Here is a 17,728-nt window from a genome sequence, read left to right on the forward strand (position 1 = left end):
TAAGTATTATTAGGGGAGCTCCTGTGAAAGCCTCTCCATCTTTTCCATCCCCCAGGATACTCGCAGAAAACCAGAAGAATCATCAGGTAGCTGATTATGTACACTGCCCGCTTTCCTCCATTTCAATTGCTTCTTATCACACTCTCTGTCAGTATAAGCTGCAAATGTAGCAGTGTTTGAAGTAAAAAGACAGGACTTCTATAAATCGTAGCTTTCATGGAATCAGCAGTTACCTTCACGTATGCAGTATTCCATTTCTTTCTATATTCAAAACACAGTTTTTTTTTCCCCTTTTTAGTTATGTTCTTCTGGAGGAGCTAAAATGAGGTGTTTGGATTTTTAACAGTCATGCAAGGCCATCTTTATTGAGAGAAAGGAGGGATGGAGGATTTCTTGTTTGTATGTCAATCTGCTCCACACAGGGAAAAAGAAGATTTAGTAAAGGTGCGAAACAAATGTCTGATTTCATTAAATATTTATTCGTAGTACTTGAATGAGATACATCCTGATTGAACATTATCTGTGTAGATAATCGGAATCCATATTTAACAACCTCTAGAATTGGGATAAGTTTGCGTTTAGACAAAGTAAACCTTGGGAGTCTTGGAAGGAGATCATTAAGCTTTAGAAACAGACTCCCAATACACGCCAGGTCTTCTGCTAGTCCATCGATATCACAAAACAACGCAGACGATGATCCATTTCAAACCTTTTTGGAAGCAAAAGATTTTACATCCGCAGTTTTGGAAAAAATCCCGAGTCAGATTGAGGCCAAGTACGTGATTGATGGCAAATTGTACACTTTGAGGGAGAAAGAGATGCTGAAAACGTCATTCTGGAAAAAGGTTATGGATTCATTGAATCTTCGAAGACAATCGATCATAAAGAAAGATGAAGAAACAACAAAAGATGACTTATCTAGAGCTAATATCGATCAAGAAGAACAATCAGTGCAACCACATAAATCAGTGTATCTGTCGGACCTACTTCGAGAATATAAGGGGGAATTATATGTACCTGAAGAAGCATTCAAAGAGCCTGCATCTGATTTGGATTCATTCCAAAGAAATATGCAGACATTGCCAATCATGAAATTCAACGATTTTTTAAAGGCGGCAAAGGCAGGGCAGGTTACCTTATTAACTTCTAGAGCCGTGATGGGTCCGAGGAAGTATGCCTATCTTGACTTTATTGTGAACCTTAAAAATGTTGCAGGAGAAGAGCCCTTGCATCGAACAAAATGGTGAGAAACCCAATGTTTTTCTTTTTCTTTTTCCTATCATTTTCAGCGAAGTATTAAAGGTTGTAAACATCTTTTAAAGGAATTGTTCATCGGTGTGCGTAGGGTTATGCATTTGACAGAAGATGAGGCAGCAATTGCTCTTAAAGAATATACAGGACCACAAGTGGAAATTGAGACTCGATCTACGGTGGGTAAACTTCTGATGCTCTTAACAAAGGCAACGTATGAGTATTGTCATGTTATGTGAAACTAAAGATTATACAAAGATCATATGGTGCTTGTAACAAGTAGACTTAGTCCAACACCTCGAATAATTCAGGCTGCTGTTGATTGTTGGAATTTTGAGCAACTTATATGTGAAATCTGAGGATATTCTAGATATATTTAGAAGTGTATTTGTATGTGAAACAATTTCACAGTATAGTCAGAATCGTGGATCAATTATGTGATCTCTGAGAAATTACACATTATGATATAGATGTTTTGGAACTTGTGTTACACGTTGGAGCTCTATACTCAACTTGCATATTATCTCTTCTTGCAGCCATATGTTGCAATTCCACCATCATATCCAAATCCAGTGGCAGCTTCTATATCAGGAAAAGTGGTGCTAGAATTGGCTATTGCAAGTGGGCTGATAGCAACAATGGCATATTCAATAGGAGGATTTATAACGGCAGCGGCATTTATGTGTATCAGTGCCGTGACAGTTTCTCTGGCATACATTGTGGTTCCCTTGCTGACTCCGATATTTTGGCCTTTTAAGATAATAATCCTAAAGATTTTTCAAGGATTAGGGTTCCTTCTCTTGGGCGGTCTCACAAGTGATAGCATTGGCAGGGGAGGTCTCCCAGGTCTTATTTCTAGAGTCTATCGAGTTTTAACTTCAGGCAATCTCTACAGAAATGCTCGAATCTTGGGAGTTATGTTTTTTGTCATTGCATCAATGGCATTGATTGCAAAGTTCACCCTCACTAGACGACCGAAAGACTTTACAAAATGGGTTTGTATATCTTAGTCTAGCATACTCTTGGTTTTTTTAATTGATTTACATGAAAAGTATTCACAAGAAGCTTTTCTTAATTACAGGATTTATGGCAAGCTATTGAATTTGGGCAATCCAAACCACAGGCTCGCGTTGAGGTTACATTTTGTAGCTCTTTTATATTAACATAATTTTTAGTCTTTCATTTTACTCCAATTAAGGATTAGATGCTGTTATGAAAACCTTCTTTTCTTTTCAGGGATCAACTGGAGTTCTTTTTGAAGATATTGCTGGAATTGATGATGTGGTGGAAGAGCTTCAAGAGGCAAGTACAAAGTTTCTTGATTCCATGTGCCATAGAGATCTATTTTAGTCTTACTTATTGTAAGGATCAGGCAACAAAATCTTGTTTTTTTCATAATAGAAGAATGAAGTTGATTATGTTAAAACTATATCACAAAGAAGTAAATACAGACATACATGTTGCATTTTGGTAAGGCTCATGTTGTATATCCTGGCATTTGCTCTCATGGTCCTCATAACTTGACCATCACTTCATTTGTATGTTTGTGCTTCATCATGTGATTGGATCCACACATTTTCTTCGCAATACTAGTACTGGCTAACCAATCATTGTTTAAGAATACCTCTTCGGTTTCCTGGTGGATCATGTCATTGTTGTGGATAAAACATTTTATCATCTGATAACTAAGACTCATAACGTTTGTGTCTATGTGTCTTAAATCCAATTCTCAACCACCATTGTGCCTATACAGCTAGTTACATACTTGAAGAATCCTGAAAGATTTAATCAGATGGGTACAAAGCCTCCTCATGGAGTTCTTCTAGAGGGCCCCCCTGGTTGTGGAAAGGTATGGTTTCCCCTTGGTCATATTACTGGCTCAATGTACACATATTTATTGGTTGATTTATATCTTGGCAGACATTGCTGGCAAAAGCTATTGCAGGAGAGGCTGGTGTTCCATTCTACCAAATGGCAGGGTCTGAGTTTGTGGAGGTTCTGGTTGGTGTTGGAGCTGCTCGTGTACGTGATTTGTTCAAACGTGCGAAGGTATATATATTCTGTGCTCTAATTTCTTGTTTGTCGCAATTATGTGAAGCTGGACATAGTATATCTGAACATTATGTGCTATGTTGTAATGCAGGTTAATCGGCCATCAGTTGTGTTTATTGATGAGATTGATGCACTTGGTGCAATGTAAGTACTACTATAGTGCTCAAACATTTTGTAATTTAACGATTTTCTCATGCGACATTCAACTGTTTCATACAGGCGCCAAGGAGGAGATGGCGAGGAACTTGAGGAGTATAATGCAGGGTCACAGGAGAGAGAAACTACTCTTAACCAGCTTTTGATAGAGCTTGATGGATTTGATACTGGTAAAGGGGTTGTGTTTCTTGGTGCCACTAACCGCATGGATATGCTGGATCCAGCTTTACTTCGCCCGGGGAGGTTTGATCGAAAGGTCAGTTTATTTTTTATCCTTTACCTTGCTTCTGTATGGAATTTATGTAAAGAATCTAACTCTCGTAGAGATGGGGTATGCAGAAGAGTAGTGTGTGTGTGAGAGTGGGGGTGTCAGCAAGAGAAGGAATCAGAGAAAATAAAATACGCAGTAGGGGGATGACAACTTATGCACTGAAGAAAGAAAGATATATTAACGTCTTTTAAGAGGCCAAAATGGCCTATAAGACCAAACAAGAGATTACATCTTAAGTGCTGGTTCGTCTTTGAGAACAACAAATCAAAATAAAATAAATATTACTCAGTAAATATAAAGGTAAATAAGATAAAAAGAGACAAGGGAATCTGGTTTTCTGCACATGAGGTTTTCAAGTTAGATATATTATAACTTTTGTCTTCGAAAGATCTCTAGCATAGGTCGATCCAGAATGGAGAGGTGTCCCAAGCGAGGGAACAAGGGTGCTGAGGTCGTGGTCCATGGGGCCGGGGCCTACGTGCACGACAAATTGCTATTGCCCGATCTATTGTAACCCCTTTGTTATGTCTTGGTTTGGAGCCCATTTGTGTATCCCTTGATTGACTTGTAGCATTAGGAGTGATGGGGCTAAAGAAAGTTGTGATTGTTCTTTGTGGATGAGCTTGAGTGGCTGTATAATTGTCCTTCAACAACTTTTCCCAATGTCTCTTGAGTTCTAGCAAGAAAAGTCCTAGGCACCGTTGGTCCTCATATTCTATTACCTTGCATAGCAGGCCAAAGCCTTGTTTAAAGAGGCAATGGTATCTCAACTAAAGATCTTCAACTAAACACAATGGGCCAAGGGGGTTTTATATACAAGTCCTCAAGGGATTGCCACATTATATGTGGTTGGTGGAATCTAATCAAGATATCCATTCGAGTATGATTCTATCGTAAGAATATCTGATATTCTGACCACGTTCACACTTGAAAACTACACAGATTACGATAAAGTGTGCTCCTGCATTTTTTCACACAGTTCTTTTCTTCATAAGCACATGTTCACACAAGTTAATGAAACAATGAATGTGCTGTACAACGTTTTGCCATAAACTTAAAAGAAGCCAGATGCTCTTTGTTTCAGATAACTGTGAAGCCCCCCCGAGCAAAAGGAAGACTAGAAATTTTAAAAGTGCATGCAAAGAATGTGAATCTTTCTCCAGAGGTTGATTTATGGACCGTTGCTAAAAATTTGCCAGGTTATCTTGCTTTAACAGGATGAATTTAGCTTTTCTGCATTCATTATTTTCATCTTGTTGGATGACTGTTCTAAGGATGATCTGGAAAATAGGGTGGTCTGGAGCAGAATTAGCTCAGCTCCTACAGGAGGGTGCAATGATGGCGGTAAGGAATGGACATAATCAAATCATCCAAAGGGACTTAGACCTAGCAGTGGATCGTATAACTATTGGTCCAAAGCGTATGGGAATTGGGAGTGGCCTCGCTGTTCATCGAAGAATGGCAACACTTGAAGTTGGTTTTGCATTGACTTCCCATATCCTTCGTCGTCTGGAAGGTGCCAAGCTTGAGTATTGTGAGCGTGTCTCCATTATTCCTCGTGGAGAGGTTGTTTGGTGTTTCTGCTGTTTCCTCCTAACTTAATGCTTCTATAAATGTCCATTATGGGCCGCTATAACAAATGAGCTGATATTGTAGACATTATCTCAAACAATCTTCGAACGGCTGGATGATGAGGCATATTTTTTTGAGAGACGGCCACAGCTTCTGCATAGAATGCAGGTCACACCATTCTCTACTCCCATACACAAGAAAGAGCTTAATTTTGTTAGCATTGACATTTTGAGCTCATGAAAGCAGGTTTTCCTGGGAGGGCGGGCTGCAGAAGAAGTAATGTATGGCAGGGATACATCCAACTGGTCTGCACCATCTCTGCGTGATGCATCATGGATGGCTCGAAAACTAATCACCATGTAACTCCGTGTGCTTGACCCTTTTCAAATGACTTGCATACTTGTAATAATCATACTTTTGGAGTGCAAAGTTTGTCTTCTCTCTGACCCCTTAGTTGCTAAGAATCTACACTAATTTTACTTTTTGATTTGCATCATCTCGAGCTTGCAGTGTAATCACTCTTCTTTCAATTCGTTCTCTTGTAATTGATGACAAAAGTTTGAATGTAGTTCATCGTTCCACCTTTGATTGCTCAATATTTTTTCCTCGTCACAGATGGAATTTGGAGGGACCAATGACTGTTCGGGGAGAGGAACCTCCATGGAAGCATACTCCTAAATTTTCAGGACCTCCGTTAGATTTTGAAGGGTGGTTGTATGATGATTACGGATTTACAGAGCACACTTTGAACTATCAGATGGACAATGATGTGTCAAAACATAGTGAGGCTTTGATTAACAGAATGTATACCAAAGTTTTAGCAATGTTGAAGCAACATCAAGCTGCCTTGGCAAAGGCTATATATGTAAGTCTATTATTAAATTTTTTAGGTTTATGGAATTGCGACTTCTCTGACGTTAGATAACTTAGGATGTTTAAGACTATCAAGTTATTTATCTTGGAGATAATACGAGACTCTCTGCGTTACTCTAGATATATGTATTGAGGCTTGAGCCTCACAACATAGAGGATACTTGAAGATTTGCATAACTAAGAAGCAGGATTGAAGAGATCCTACCCAATGAGATCACATAACCATGAAGGCTATGGCATGAATATTGAAGTCAAGTCAAGTCTTGCTTGTTGTTACATGATTACATATAGTCTTGGGTTTTTCAATGTTAAATGAAACATGTCCTTTTGTCCGTTAGTTTATCAAAATTATTTTTTATTTGCAGGTCATTCTAGACAAAGAGGAAATCTATGGGTATGAGCTTGATCTTATACTTGATGAATATCCAGCAGGAACCCCTTGGCAATTTGTTGAGGATGAAGCAGATCCTGCAGCTCTACCACAAGATTCAGGGGCTAGAATCCAGCTGGAAGGATCAGGATCACCTTTAGTTGGTGGTCATATCGATTCTTACAGTGAAGTTGAGGCCTCAAGGTAAAATGTGTGGTGGATCTTTCCCTTCAATGGACACTAATGCTGCTAATTCATAATTCAACCAACCAGTGGTGAAAAGATAATGGTGCTGGGGTTGACTTGATCCGCTCAGAATTTCTGGAAGGAATAAAAATCTTGAAAAGCAATCTCTAGCCACACATTGAAGATGAACATCTTCCCATGTAAAATGAGACAAATGCAACAAAATTATTTTAGAGCCAACAATTAATTGATTCCTGAGTCTAACTGTAGTATCATCTAGTAGATCATATTGGGCTAGCATGGATACAAAAACATTAAATTTTGAACTGAGCTGGCTAACCAAAGTTTCGATGTATAGGCTTTTGACTTCCATTACTTTTTAGAAATTTCTGCACAAGTTTCTGGATCTGCTATTTGAGTGAAAATATAATCAGTTACACTAGCTATGGAGAAAGTCCAAGTCTAGTAGACTAGCACCTTTTGGGTGGTTAAACCTAAGCTATCTCCAAGTCTCCAATCATCAAAAACCAGTCTGTGAGCTTTCTAGAACAGCCAATGTTGTGAACTAAAATATTTTCTTTTATGTATGGGTATTCTATATTAAATGTTTGACATCTGAGATGTAAACTGGCAACACATAGTTCATCCTGGCCTTGTACTACTTAAACCTCTCAAACCTTTGATCCCATATCATTGTTTCTAGCCGATTTTGCTGTCATCTTGTTGCCAATATTCTCTTGGGCTTGTGTTGTGCTCTTTTCTTCCCATTTTAAAAATTCTGTTTACTATGTTTTCACTACTGTCCATGGCTTATATCATATGATTTTTCTACTATGAGTGACTTGGAAATAGCTAATGCTGATCCATCCAATATCTGACCAATGGATGATTACGTTATAGTTACCCTGAGTTCTTTAAAATCGAGTATTGGATGACAAACAGATGTTAGTATTTCTTTTATTGATCAGATCATGTGCAAGAATTTCCCTCAGTATAAAATATAGGCACTGATGTACCACCTCTTGCTCTCTAAATAAATTTGCTCCTCGCTACTTTTTGGCTTCATACAGCATATCCATTGGTACATAATGAAATACACGAGTCATCTTGCTGTGTACACGAACTATTGAAGTCATCTTGTATAGAACTTTATTGCGAGGTCTTTTCAGATGAACTTCCATACCATGTCCCCCTTTTCTTTACAAGGGCCATGGCCCATAAACCTAAGGGTCTGGCACACCTTATGTGTTACTCTTCTCTTGCATACTACGAAGGTTTTCTGTCCTTCCTCTTCACTTCACAAATTTAAACATGAACCCTTGACCTTGATGGAACTGTGTGCATATATGATGGAGAACAATTTTTGGTAGCATAAGCATGATGATCTTAAGTCATAGGGGATGGTGAAGATTTGGGCTTCCTGTCCCATATCACACTTCGTTTGAGCTTCTACCTTATTTATACTAGGTTAGGTTGGGTCCGATAAATGAGTATAGTTGAGTTCCGGTTTAGGAAAGATCAACAAAAACAATCAAGTCACACAATGAGCTCGGAAATTTGTGCAGCCATTGCAACCTCTCTCTCAGCATAGATATTTGACATCAGCACATATGAAGCAGTAGACTGTTTGGGCTGTAAAATAAGTGCTCGAGCAAATGCACGCTCCCCAACTTCAACATTTCCATGAATACGGCATGCACCTAAGAGGGACAACCATATAGCATAATCAGCCTCGATTGGGATCTTCTCTAGAATGTATTCAGCTCTTCTGAAGTCACCTGCCCGCCCAAGGAGGTCTACCATTATGCCATAATGCTTCAAATCTACATGGCAACCACACACTCTGACCATGTACATGAAGTATTCAAAACCTTTGACAGCAAGGCCTGCATGACTACAAGCCCCGAGAACAGAGATAAATGTTACTTCATCGGCTTTGGCACCCATCAATTGCAACTCTTCAAACTTATGCAGGCTTGCTGTGCAATCCCCTTCTGCTGCATTGCTGGCAATACATGCATTGCAGGATGGAATATATGCTTCCCGAAGCATATTAAAGGATGCGTCGGCATCTTGGACACTCGCACCACTCCCATAAGCATGAATCAGAGCTACAGATAAGGTAAGATTCAGATCATAACCATAAACTACAATAATGAAATGTTGATGTTTACACATTTCCAAGCTCCCTATGTCACTGCACACTTGCAGCATGCACATTAGTGTAACTTCATCATGAGTTGCACCTTCTTTTTGCATTTTTTTGTACAACTCAAATGCCTTCTCTCCTTGCCCCTGTTCAATGTATGCTGAGAGCATCGCAGTCCACGAGATTGGATCCTTTTGAGACATTGCAACAAACACATCCTCTGCTTCCGGAATAGTTCCACATTTACCATACATACTCAAGACAGTATTATTAATGGAGATATCAGAAGTATAGCCTTTACTTTTTGCATCACCGTGTATTCTTTGTCCAATTTCATAATACATAGTTTTGGTATTCTCCCTCTCGGAAAGAGTGCTACAAGCTTGAAGTGCTATTGCATAAGTCAGCTCATCTGGGTTAAAGCCCTCAGCTTGCATCTGTTTGAATAACTGCAAAACCCTCTCTCCTTGATCAATATATGCTGAGAGCATCACATTCCAAGATATTCCATCCCGGTAGACCATACCGGCAAAGATATTCTCTGCATGGTTAATGGCCCCACATTTCCCATACATACTCACAAGAGTATTGTTGATAAAGACATTTGATGCAAATCCCTTTTTTCGAGCATCAGCATGTAAAGCTAACCCAATTTCAAGTGGCACTACTTTCATAAATTGATCATTCACAACAGAAGTTTCTTCCTTCTCAGCAAAGGTGCCACATGCTTGAAGCGCCACCACAAATGTATGCTGGTCTGCATGCACACCCTCCTTTTGCATCTGCCTATACAATTTCAAAGCTTTCTCACCAAGATCCTGCTCGGCATATGCAGATAGCATAGCTGTCCAGGACCTGACATCATGCTGGCCACATAAAGCACCAAAAACTTCCTCTGCAAGAAGAATGGCACCACACCTGCTGTACATCCTTATGAGGGCGTCACCAACAATGGTATCTGAAGTGAATGACAGAGTTTGAGCATCTAAGTGCAATCGTCGTCCAATCTCCAGTGTTGTCGCTTTAACAAGTTCCCCATCAATGATTATAGCCTCTTCTTTGTCGGCAAGTTGTCCACATGCCTGGAGAGTCATAATGAATGCTAAATGGTCAGGAATTACTTTCTCGTCTTTCATCTTCCTGTACAAACATAATGCCGTTTCTCCTTGCTTGTGTTCAACATAAGCCGAAAGCAAAGCATTCCATGATACGATGTCCCTATTGGAGATCTTAGAGAAAACATCCTCTGCATCAGTGATGATCCCACACTTTCCATATATTCTAATCAGAGTGTTACTGATGAAAATATCAGATGCAAAGTTCAATCTTTGAGCATCAGCATGTAATGCCTTGGCAATCTCTACGGAAACGACTTTGATTCGTTGTCCCTCAACTTCAAAGCCTTCTTCTTTCTCGGCAAGGGCACCACATGCTTGAAGAGCAATTGTAAATGAGTATTGATCTCCAACTGTACTTTCTTCCTGCATGTGCCTATAAAGTTGTAAAGCCTTCTTTTCTTGTTCATTATCGAAGTACGCAGAAATCATCACATTCCATGCCACATTATTATGCTGATGCAATGCGGCTGAGAACACATGCTCTGCCTCTGCAATAGCATAACACTTGCTGTACATATGTACAAGGGAGGTAAACATGAAGGCACCTGATTCAAATCCGCCACATCGAGCATCCGCATGTAAAGACTTCCCAATTTCTAGAGATGCCATATTAATCAATTCTCCCACTTGCTTCTCGGCAAGGGTACTGCATGCCTGAATAGCAATCACAAACATTAGTTGATCAATTATTACCCTCTCCTCATGCATCTGTCTATACAAATGCAAAGCCTTCTCTGCCATGCCTTGCTCAACATATGCAGCGAGCATTGCATTCCATGCCACTACATCACGTTGAAATAATGTACCAAACACATTCTCTGCTTCTGTAATGGCCCCACATTTTCCATACATACTCACCAGTGTGGTGCAGAGGATAGTGTCTACCCCAAATCCCATCCTTCTAGCTTCATCATGAAAGATCCTACCTTTTTCAAGGTCTGAAGTGCTACCACAAGCTTTCAGAAGGCTAACAAATGTGTAATGGTTCGGTCTTACATCATCCTCTTGCATAAATTGAAAGAGTGCAACTGCTTCTCGCCCTCGACCAAGTTCAGTATACGCAGATATCAATGCTGTCCATGAGTACACCGTCCGGTGGGGCAATTTACGAGCTATATCAAGGGCATCTTCAATGGCACCACATTTTGCAAATGTCATTACCAAATAGTCATTGATATAGGTATTGAATTTCCACTCGCTTTGAACAAGATGTGAATAGACACGCTTAACTTGAACAAGGGCCTTTCTCTTCTGACAAGCTCGAAGAAGGCAAAGGTAAGTATCAGGGGAGGGGCCAGAGCCATCCATGTAGGAAAGAACTTCGAAGGCCCTCTCCAACTGCCCATCATTGCATAGAGCTCTCAAACTATCATTCTGACCCATGCATCTATAGCGCATTTCTTGCCCTAAATCATCACATCATGGTCCCTTAACCTGACATGTATCCATCATATTATACACCCGACATGATGTATCACATCACAGTCATCCATCACATGCATCACCTTAAGGTCATTTAGCATATTTCACCCCATGCTCCCTTCACAGGGTATCCATCGCATTTGACCCTACATCATGTCAAACGGTCCCTTCACATGCCATCTATCATATTCATAAATCGAACACAATACAAGGCAGACACTAAATCCGAGCTTCCATATCCTCTGTTTTCCCTTTCTCTGTTGACGTCCTAACAGAGCGAGCAATACAGAGGGGTTGGATCGTGCAGTACTCACATGTCGCCTAAGAAAGAGTGAAATCGGAACCACGCACTGCAAAGCCCGGAGAACATAAGGACCCATCAGGCCATGGAAGGCAATAAAACTCAGAGATGGCATCCTACATGACTGTTACTATGCTTAGAGAAGAAGAAGCATGATCACACAAGAGCAGTAGTGTCAAGTTATTCTGATACACATTTGTTGATTTACAGGGTTCATTGGCAAAATGCAGCTTGGAGAAGGTCTATGTGAAGGAAAGCAAGAGATCTTCAAGTGAGTGTTCGGAGCCATGGACTCTCGACAAACCCTAGAGTCTCAAAGTATGAATGGGAGGGACATAGAGACATTTGCCTATATATCGAGCATCCTCCTATGGACTGGACTTCGAGGTCCGAAAGACATTACAGGAGGCCACTATGGAAGACGGAATGTGTAAATCATGCCATAGGAATGGTCGTTGAGACGAAAAAATGGTACATGTGTGCATGCTCTATGTGCTAAGAGTCTAAAATCACATAAAGCTACAACTTTCCTCGCGTAGATATGTCCCGAGTAGAACTCAATTTGCCTTTCTCTCATTGTTGCCTGGCACCTTCATGAAGGCGAGTTGACTTTATCCTTGAATGATATTGTTGGTTATGAAAAGTTTGTATTGTTTACAATTCAATGTGTCAATGCCGCATATGGATTGAAAATGATGAATACCTTACAAATAATAATGCTCTAGCAAGTATATGCTTTGGACGTTTATACATGGAATACTTCCATTTGATCATAGGTTTGTTTTTTCTTCACATATGTTCACTTCTATGGTGTTATTTTCACTGATGTAGAAACACAAACTCATGAATTTTGTCAAGGTAAACTCTACAACTAGATAACTTTTCTCTAACATTTTTCTTTTTTTTTGCGATAAATACTCAATTCAGATGAGAGCAATGAAGTTAAATTCACGATTTCTCTGCTTCAATAGGACTAGAGATCCATTGCTGTGCATGTTGTATAAAAGTCCTTCTTCAAGCATAATTGATGTTTAGCTTTGATCAAAACCCAAATTAGCATAACAGATTTTAAATAAAGTCAGACTTTATCTTTCAGTTTCAACAAGCAGAATTGCAGATTACTTTTAAAAGGTAGTGTTTCTAAGGTTAAAATGTAATGTAGTGAGTGTTGAAATGGATTCTCACATTATAAATAGATAAAAGATATTATTTTGATATGTTGAATGGATGACATTAAAATAACTAAGAGCTTTAAAGGAGACACGGTCCTGTTATCAATTCTGCATGGCTAGCTAGTATGTCTACTTTAATGTGTTGCTGAGATAATGATCTTTATGTAGAAATGCTTTTGGTACTATGGTGCATATACTTTCTGTAACCTTGTCAAGAAGGATCCTATAAGAGGGTACATCATGGAAACTATACCATATAACTTTAGTAAGAATAATTGTTGGACGAGAAATAACTTGTGTGTGTGTGTGTGTGTGTGTATTTATATATACAAGAATGGTTTCACTTGCTTCCCTTGAAGAATCTGGCGAAACTTCCGGCTGCCTCTTTCAATTTGTTTCTTCGATGTGATGCCACATTGTGGCTAGCCTCAAGAGCCTCTCCTGTATGATGAGTCATGAATCGTGAAGAAATTCCACGGCCATCGGGTGAGTTTGGGTTGCTACTTGGTACTGAACCAATACGAACCATCTTACCTTTCCTTTTAATTTGCACCTTGCTGTCATAACTTTGGTTCATCAAATCACTATTTTCCAATATAGGTTGTTCTTCTACTATATCAGAATCCCCAGATATATTATAGCTCCTATTTGGCCAGTAGGATGTGCTTTGATCAACAAATCGACTCTCGGCCTTCAAGGGAGACCCGAAGGTTCCTTGAGGTATTGATAGAGGAGACTCGGATTGATTGGATTGAATACATTCCATTTTCTCCAATAGAGCACCGTGCCTTGCGGAGTGGCGTTTCATGCCACTTTGAATTGCTGTTTTTTGTGATCTCTGAGATGGCAATATGTCATTGGTGGGCAGGGTTTCAGATTTTGTGTTGCGGCCATTGTTTGCATCATCATCATCATCATCATTATCATTATAATCAGCAAACCACGTTTGTCTACTGGTCAAAGTACTCTCGAAATCAGCATTCTCTGCAGTAATATCATCGAGTAGAACAGGGCTCTGAGTGACACTTGTTCCAGTGCAAGATGCATGGAATGTAGTGCAAGACCCACCATCAGATGGGGCAGGACCAAGCTGTAGCAAAGCAGCAGTTAACCAAGTGGTTCTGTCATTCGAAATCCTCACTTGTTTCTCGGCCTCTGAAAGAGTTTTCATTGCCGTTCGCAACCATTCAAGCTTTTCGTCCGAAACTACTCTCAAAAAGAAAAATGTACTCATTATTCGTTCACGGTTCTCAAATGATACAGAAAGAACTTTAAAACATGCACAAGACAAAGAAACTAGGGTGCAGCGAGAAGAAACCTTTGCTGAAGAACCCATGTCTTTGTTTTTCTGTAAATTTAAAGCTTCCGGCAAGAATGTCTGCAATTAAGGTTGCAAGTCTTGCCATCAAAGAGAGTGGTTCTATGCCCGAATCTATGAGTTCTCGGACTTTCCGTACTGTGCTCATAGTGTCGGCCCGAAGTGCACAATCCAGCAAGTTTAACATCCGTTCATCGGAGGCAGAACCCACCTTGAATATATACAGATCTACCCATCACAATATGTAAACCCTCTATATCACATGCATTCAACTCCTATTTGAAAACAAACTTCTGCATGGATTACTTATGAATAAAATGCACCCTTTTCCTATTTGATCTATATATTATTTCACGTATGAATGGCACTACTTTTCTGTATATACACAATGTCTAAAAGAGATGCTTAAGTAAACTCTTCTGTGGAACTCGTGTGGTATTACCTTGTGGTTGCAAGCGGGATTCAAGAAAAGTGAGAACAGTCACTAGAACACGCCACTTTAAAAGGTTATGATGGGAAAAAAGGTGGAATGGATACAATATACCAAATTCTTCAAAATTTGCATAATTTTCTCATCATTTTCCTATTACTTTCATGCATACTCAGCCAATATGTACAGAAATATATCCCAACAACCCCAAGTAACTAGCACAGAAGATGGATTGCGTACTTAACATCGTGGCACATAAGGCTTACCTATCTAAGTGCCTACTATGCCACCCGTGTTAAGCTAATTCTTTTGTTCCGTCTTGAATTTTGACATTCCAAAAGCTAAACGCAAGTTGATTGAATCCATTCAATGAAAGATTGATCATACCAATTCATAAACTGTGGAAGAATTGATCTGCTGCCCCAGCAAGCTGAGTTGATCTAGAATCGTCTCAGCATCTCGAAGAGAGCCATCGGAGCGGGAGGCAATCAGCCTTAAGGTATCAGAATCCACCTCAAGATTCTCCATTCCAGAAAGTTCCTCAAGCCTCTTCACGATATCCGCTTCTTTGATTTTAGGGAAAGGAAACTTCTGACATCTCGAAACTGCCGTCTGTGGAAGTTGGTCAGGGTCGGTCGTAACAAGAATGAATACCACATTCACAGGAGGCTCCTCGAGGATCTTTAAGAGTGCATTCCATGTCTCCGATGTGAGCACATGGCATTCATCAATGATAAACACTTTGTAACGAGATCGGGGAGGAGCAAAGATAGTTTCTTCCAGAAGTGCCTTCACTCTTTCGATCCCATTGTTGCTTGCAGCATCCACCTCCTTGACTTCAGAGCATTTCCCCATCGCCACATCTATACATTCTCTACAAATTCCACAAGGTCTCTTCACAGTACTCTTCAAATCAAGAATTGATGAGGACGAAGAAGCACAAACAAGAGCTGCAGCAAAAATTCTTGCTGCCGATGTTTTTCCGGTTCCACGTGAACCTTGGAACAGGTATACTGGAGCAATCTTCGCTTTGGAAATAGCATTTGAGAGAGCTCGGGTTACAAGGCTTTGCCCAACCACTTCTTCGAACATCTTAGGTCTATACTTCTGACTCAAATTCCGAGGCTTGTAATCGCATAGAGCAAGGAGCTCCTTGCATTGAATATGATCTGGAACATGAGTGAGCTGAAGTTCTTCTACCTTCTTGGATGCTCCTTCTTCGGCGCTAATTCCATCACTCTCCACTTCAACCCCACTGTAAGTAAATGTTTCCTTTTGCTCATTGACAAAGGGAATCGTCTGCAAATTCGACCTTCTAACACTAGGGTTCGACTCATGTGGCCGACCTGCTTGCTTTAAAATGTAGCCTTTTCTTCGGGAAGAGGTATTCTCTTGCCCATCATGATGCAATACAACATGGTCAGGTTCTTGTTGATGTTTGGGATGCTTATTCCGATGCCGTACTCTGCCACTTTCTTCTGAGGCAACCTCGTGGCGCCAATATGACTGGCCAGGCATTGAATTGCTTCTAGGGTGATTAGGATTTATAAATATGGACTGTTGTTGGTTTCTAACACGTGTCCTCGCTTGTAGCGGAACATATCGTGATCCCACTTTATGAAATGAACCCATACTAGGCTGCAATTCATTCACTTCTTGCCCATGTTCTTCTACTTCTTCTTGCATATACGTCTCATCATCATCATCATTCTCATCATCCATGTCATCGTCATCTTCATCGTACGGGTCCTCCTCCAAAGTAAAGAAAGATTTGGATCGATTGAGTTTCTGCAAATTGTGGTCTGTGGAGTTGTTTAAAGCCAAAGGCGATAGTAAGATTTGCGCGCTTTGTCTGCATAGCTTTTCATGAGCTTTTGACAATCCTAACCTTGAAACTGCTTGTGAAGATCTCCTCGATCTTAATCTGAATTCATCTTCATCATAGTCATCACCATCACTATTATCATGGATGTAGTCGTCATCATCATCATCATCATTTTCACATGATGAAGGAGGAGGAGCTGGTCTCATATTTGGCCAGTTGTGCAGGTTAATGCAATTAGTACTACATGAGGCCTTGCTATGATTCTGCTTAAAGCTAGCACTAGTTAAGATGCCAAGCTTCTCGAGACGATCCTTGAAATCGTCGGTTTCTCTGACAAACCCAGATCCTCTCTCATGATGCCGATAAGGATACTGATCAGAAGTGTACTGATTCATGGTAGATCAGAATGCGACCACGTCCACTACAATTCAAATGCTCTGCTCCCTTCTCTCAGTTTCTCCTATATACAATTCAAAATGCTCTGCTCCCTTCTCTCAGTTTCTCCTACACAATTCAAAATGCTCTGTTTTTCTCTGTGCCGGTGGGGGAAGGGGATGCTCTGCTCCAATGGCAGCAGCATGTGAAATGCAGAGGGAAGAGCAGCAGCTATGGAGGCTTGGCTTTTCTTCACATTATTAGCCTCCTTCTCACTTGTTCTTGTTTTTTGTTGTGGGCTCAGGGCTGTCAATGTCATGGAATGAATCCCAACTAACCAACCCCTTCCTTCGGTTGGTCGGACCGGACCGGACTTGACCGGACTAGTCTTGACCAGACCGGACCAACTAGACACGACCGGACTGAACCAGCCTCGGACACCCCAAATTCGGGCCCATTTGTTGCTCCCCTTTCGACCGACCTACGATGCTTGCATTGCCCGTTCGTTCCTCGATTTAGGGTTTTGGAGTTTTGGGTTTTGGGTTTAGCTATTCCGTCAGTTCCTTGGTCGATCCTAAAAGAAAATACACTTTCCTCCCCTGCCCGAAGAAAGAGCCCATGGTACGTTCGCGACCCATTTTTATCGACAAGGGCATCGGTCCGATGAAGGCATGCTCCCATCGATTGGTTTTGTTGAGGTCTTTTGAAACTATTGGCAACCCTCTTGCGTTGAACTGCTCGACATTGTGGATATATCTACATGATACCCACGGTTTCAAACGTTTAATACATTGGATTACGAAAACTAATGTTGTGTGTGTATCTCTATGCATGTATGGATGGATGTACATACATGTCCGAGCGCATGTGCTTTGTATACCTTTTTG

The 17,728-nt window shown here is 40.4% G+C and overlaps 3 protein-coding genes across 3 annotated transcripts; 1 reads left to right on the plus strand and 2 right to left on the minus strand.

The window, feature by feature from the left end:
• Positions 1 to 7,449, plus strand: FTSHI1 (FtsH extracellular protease family). The gene is made up of 17 exons (XM_087326788.1): positions 1 to 239; positions 347 to 444; positions 529 to 1,243; positions 1,346 to 1,430; positions 1,788 to 2,246; positions 2,333 to 2,386; positions 2,488 to 2,557; positions 3,009 to 3,100; positions 3,172 to 3,300; positions 3,395 to 3,447; positions 3,523 to 3,715; positions 4,815 to 4,929; positions 5,022 to 5,296; positions 5,387 to 5,470; positions 5,549 to 5,661; positions 5,918 to 6,167; positions 6,541 to 7,449. Exons 1-17 carry the CDS (start codon positions 217 to 219, stop codon positions 6,751 to 6,753), a joined length of 3,021 nt encoding a protein of 1,006 aa, XP_087182914.1. The 5' UTR covers positions 1 to 216; the 3' UTR covers positions 6,754 to 7,449.
• A 214-nt stretch (positions 7,450 to 7,663) lies between these two features.
• Positions 7,664 to 12,010, minus strand: LOC147857518 (putative pentatricopeptide repeat-containing protein At3g47840). The gene has a single exon (XM_087326787.1). The coding sequence runs from the start codon at positions 11,394 to 11,396 to the stop codon at positions 8,268 to 8,270; it is 3,129 nt and encodes a 1,042-aa protein (XP_087182913.1). The 5' UTR covers positions 11,397 to 12,010; the 3' UTR covers positions 7,664 to 8,267.
• An 870-nt stretch (positions 12,011 to 12,880) lies between these two features.
• On the minus strand, positions 12,881 to 16,867 carry LOC147857519 (uncharacterized). The gene is made up of 3 exons (XM_087328003.1): positions 15,029 to 16,867; positions 14,212 to 14,422; positions 12,881 to 14,099 (listed from the first exon to the last, which is right to left on the minus strand). Exons 1-3 carry the CDS (start codon positions 16,859 to 16,861, stop codon positions 13,234 to 13,236), a joined length of 2,910 nt encoding a protein of 969 aa, XP_087184129.1. The 5' UTR covers positions 16,862 to 16,867; the 3' UTR covers positions 12,881 to 13,233.
• Between the last annotated feature and the right edge of the window lie 861 nt (positions 16,868 to 17,728).

The sequence above is a fragment of the Azolla caroliniana genome, unplaced genomic scaffold (assembly GCF_043228905.1).
Source record: "Azolla caroliniana isolate FFs.n. ecotype wild unplaced genomic scaffold, voAzoCaro1.0.p SCAF_11, whole genome shotgun sequence".
Taxonomy (NCBI): Eukaryota; Viridiplantae; Streptophyta; class Polypodiopsida; order Salviniales; family Salviniaceae; genus Azolla; species Azolla caroliniana.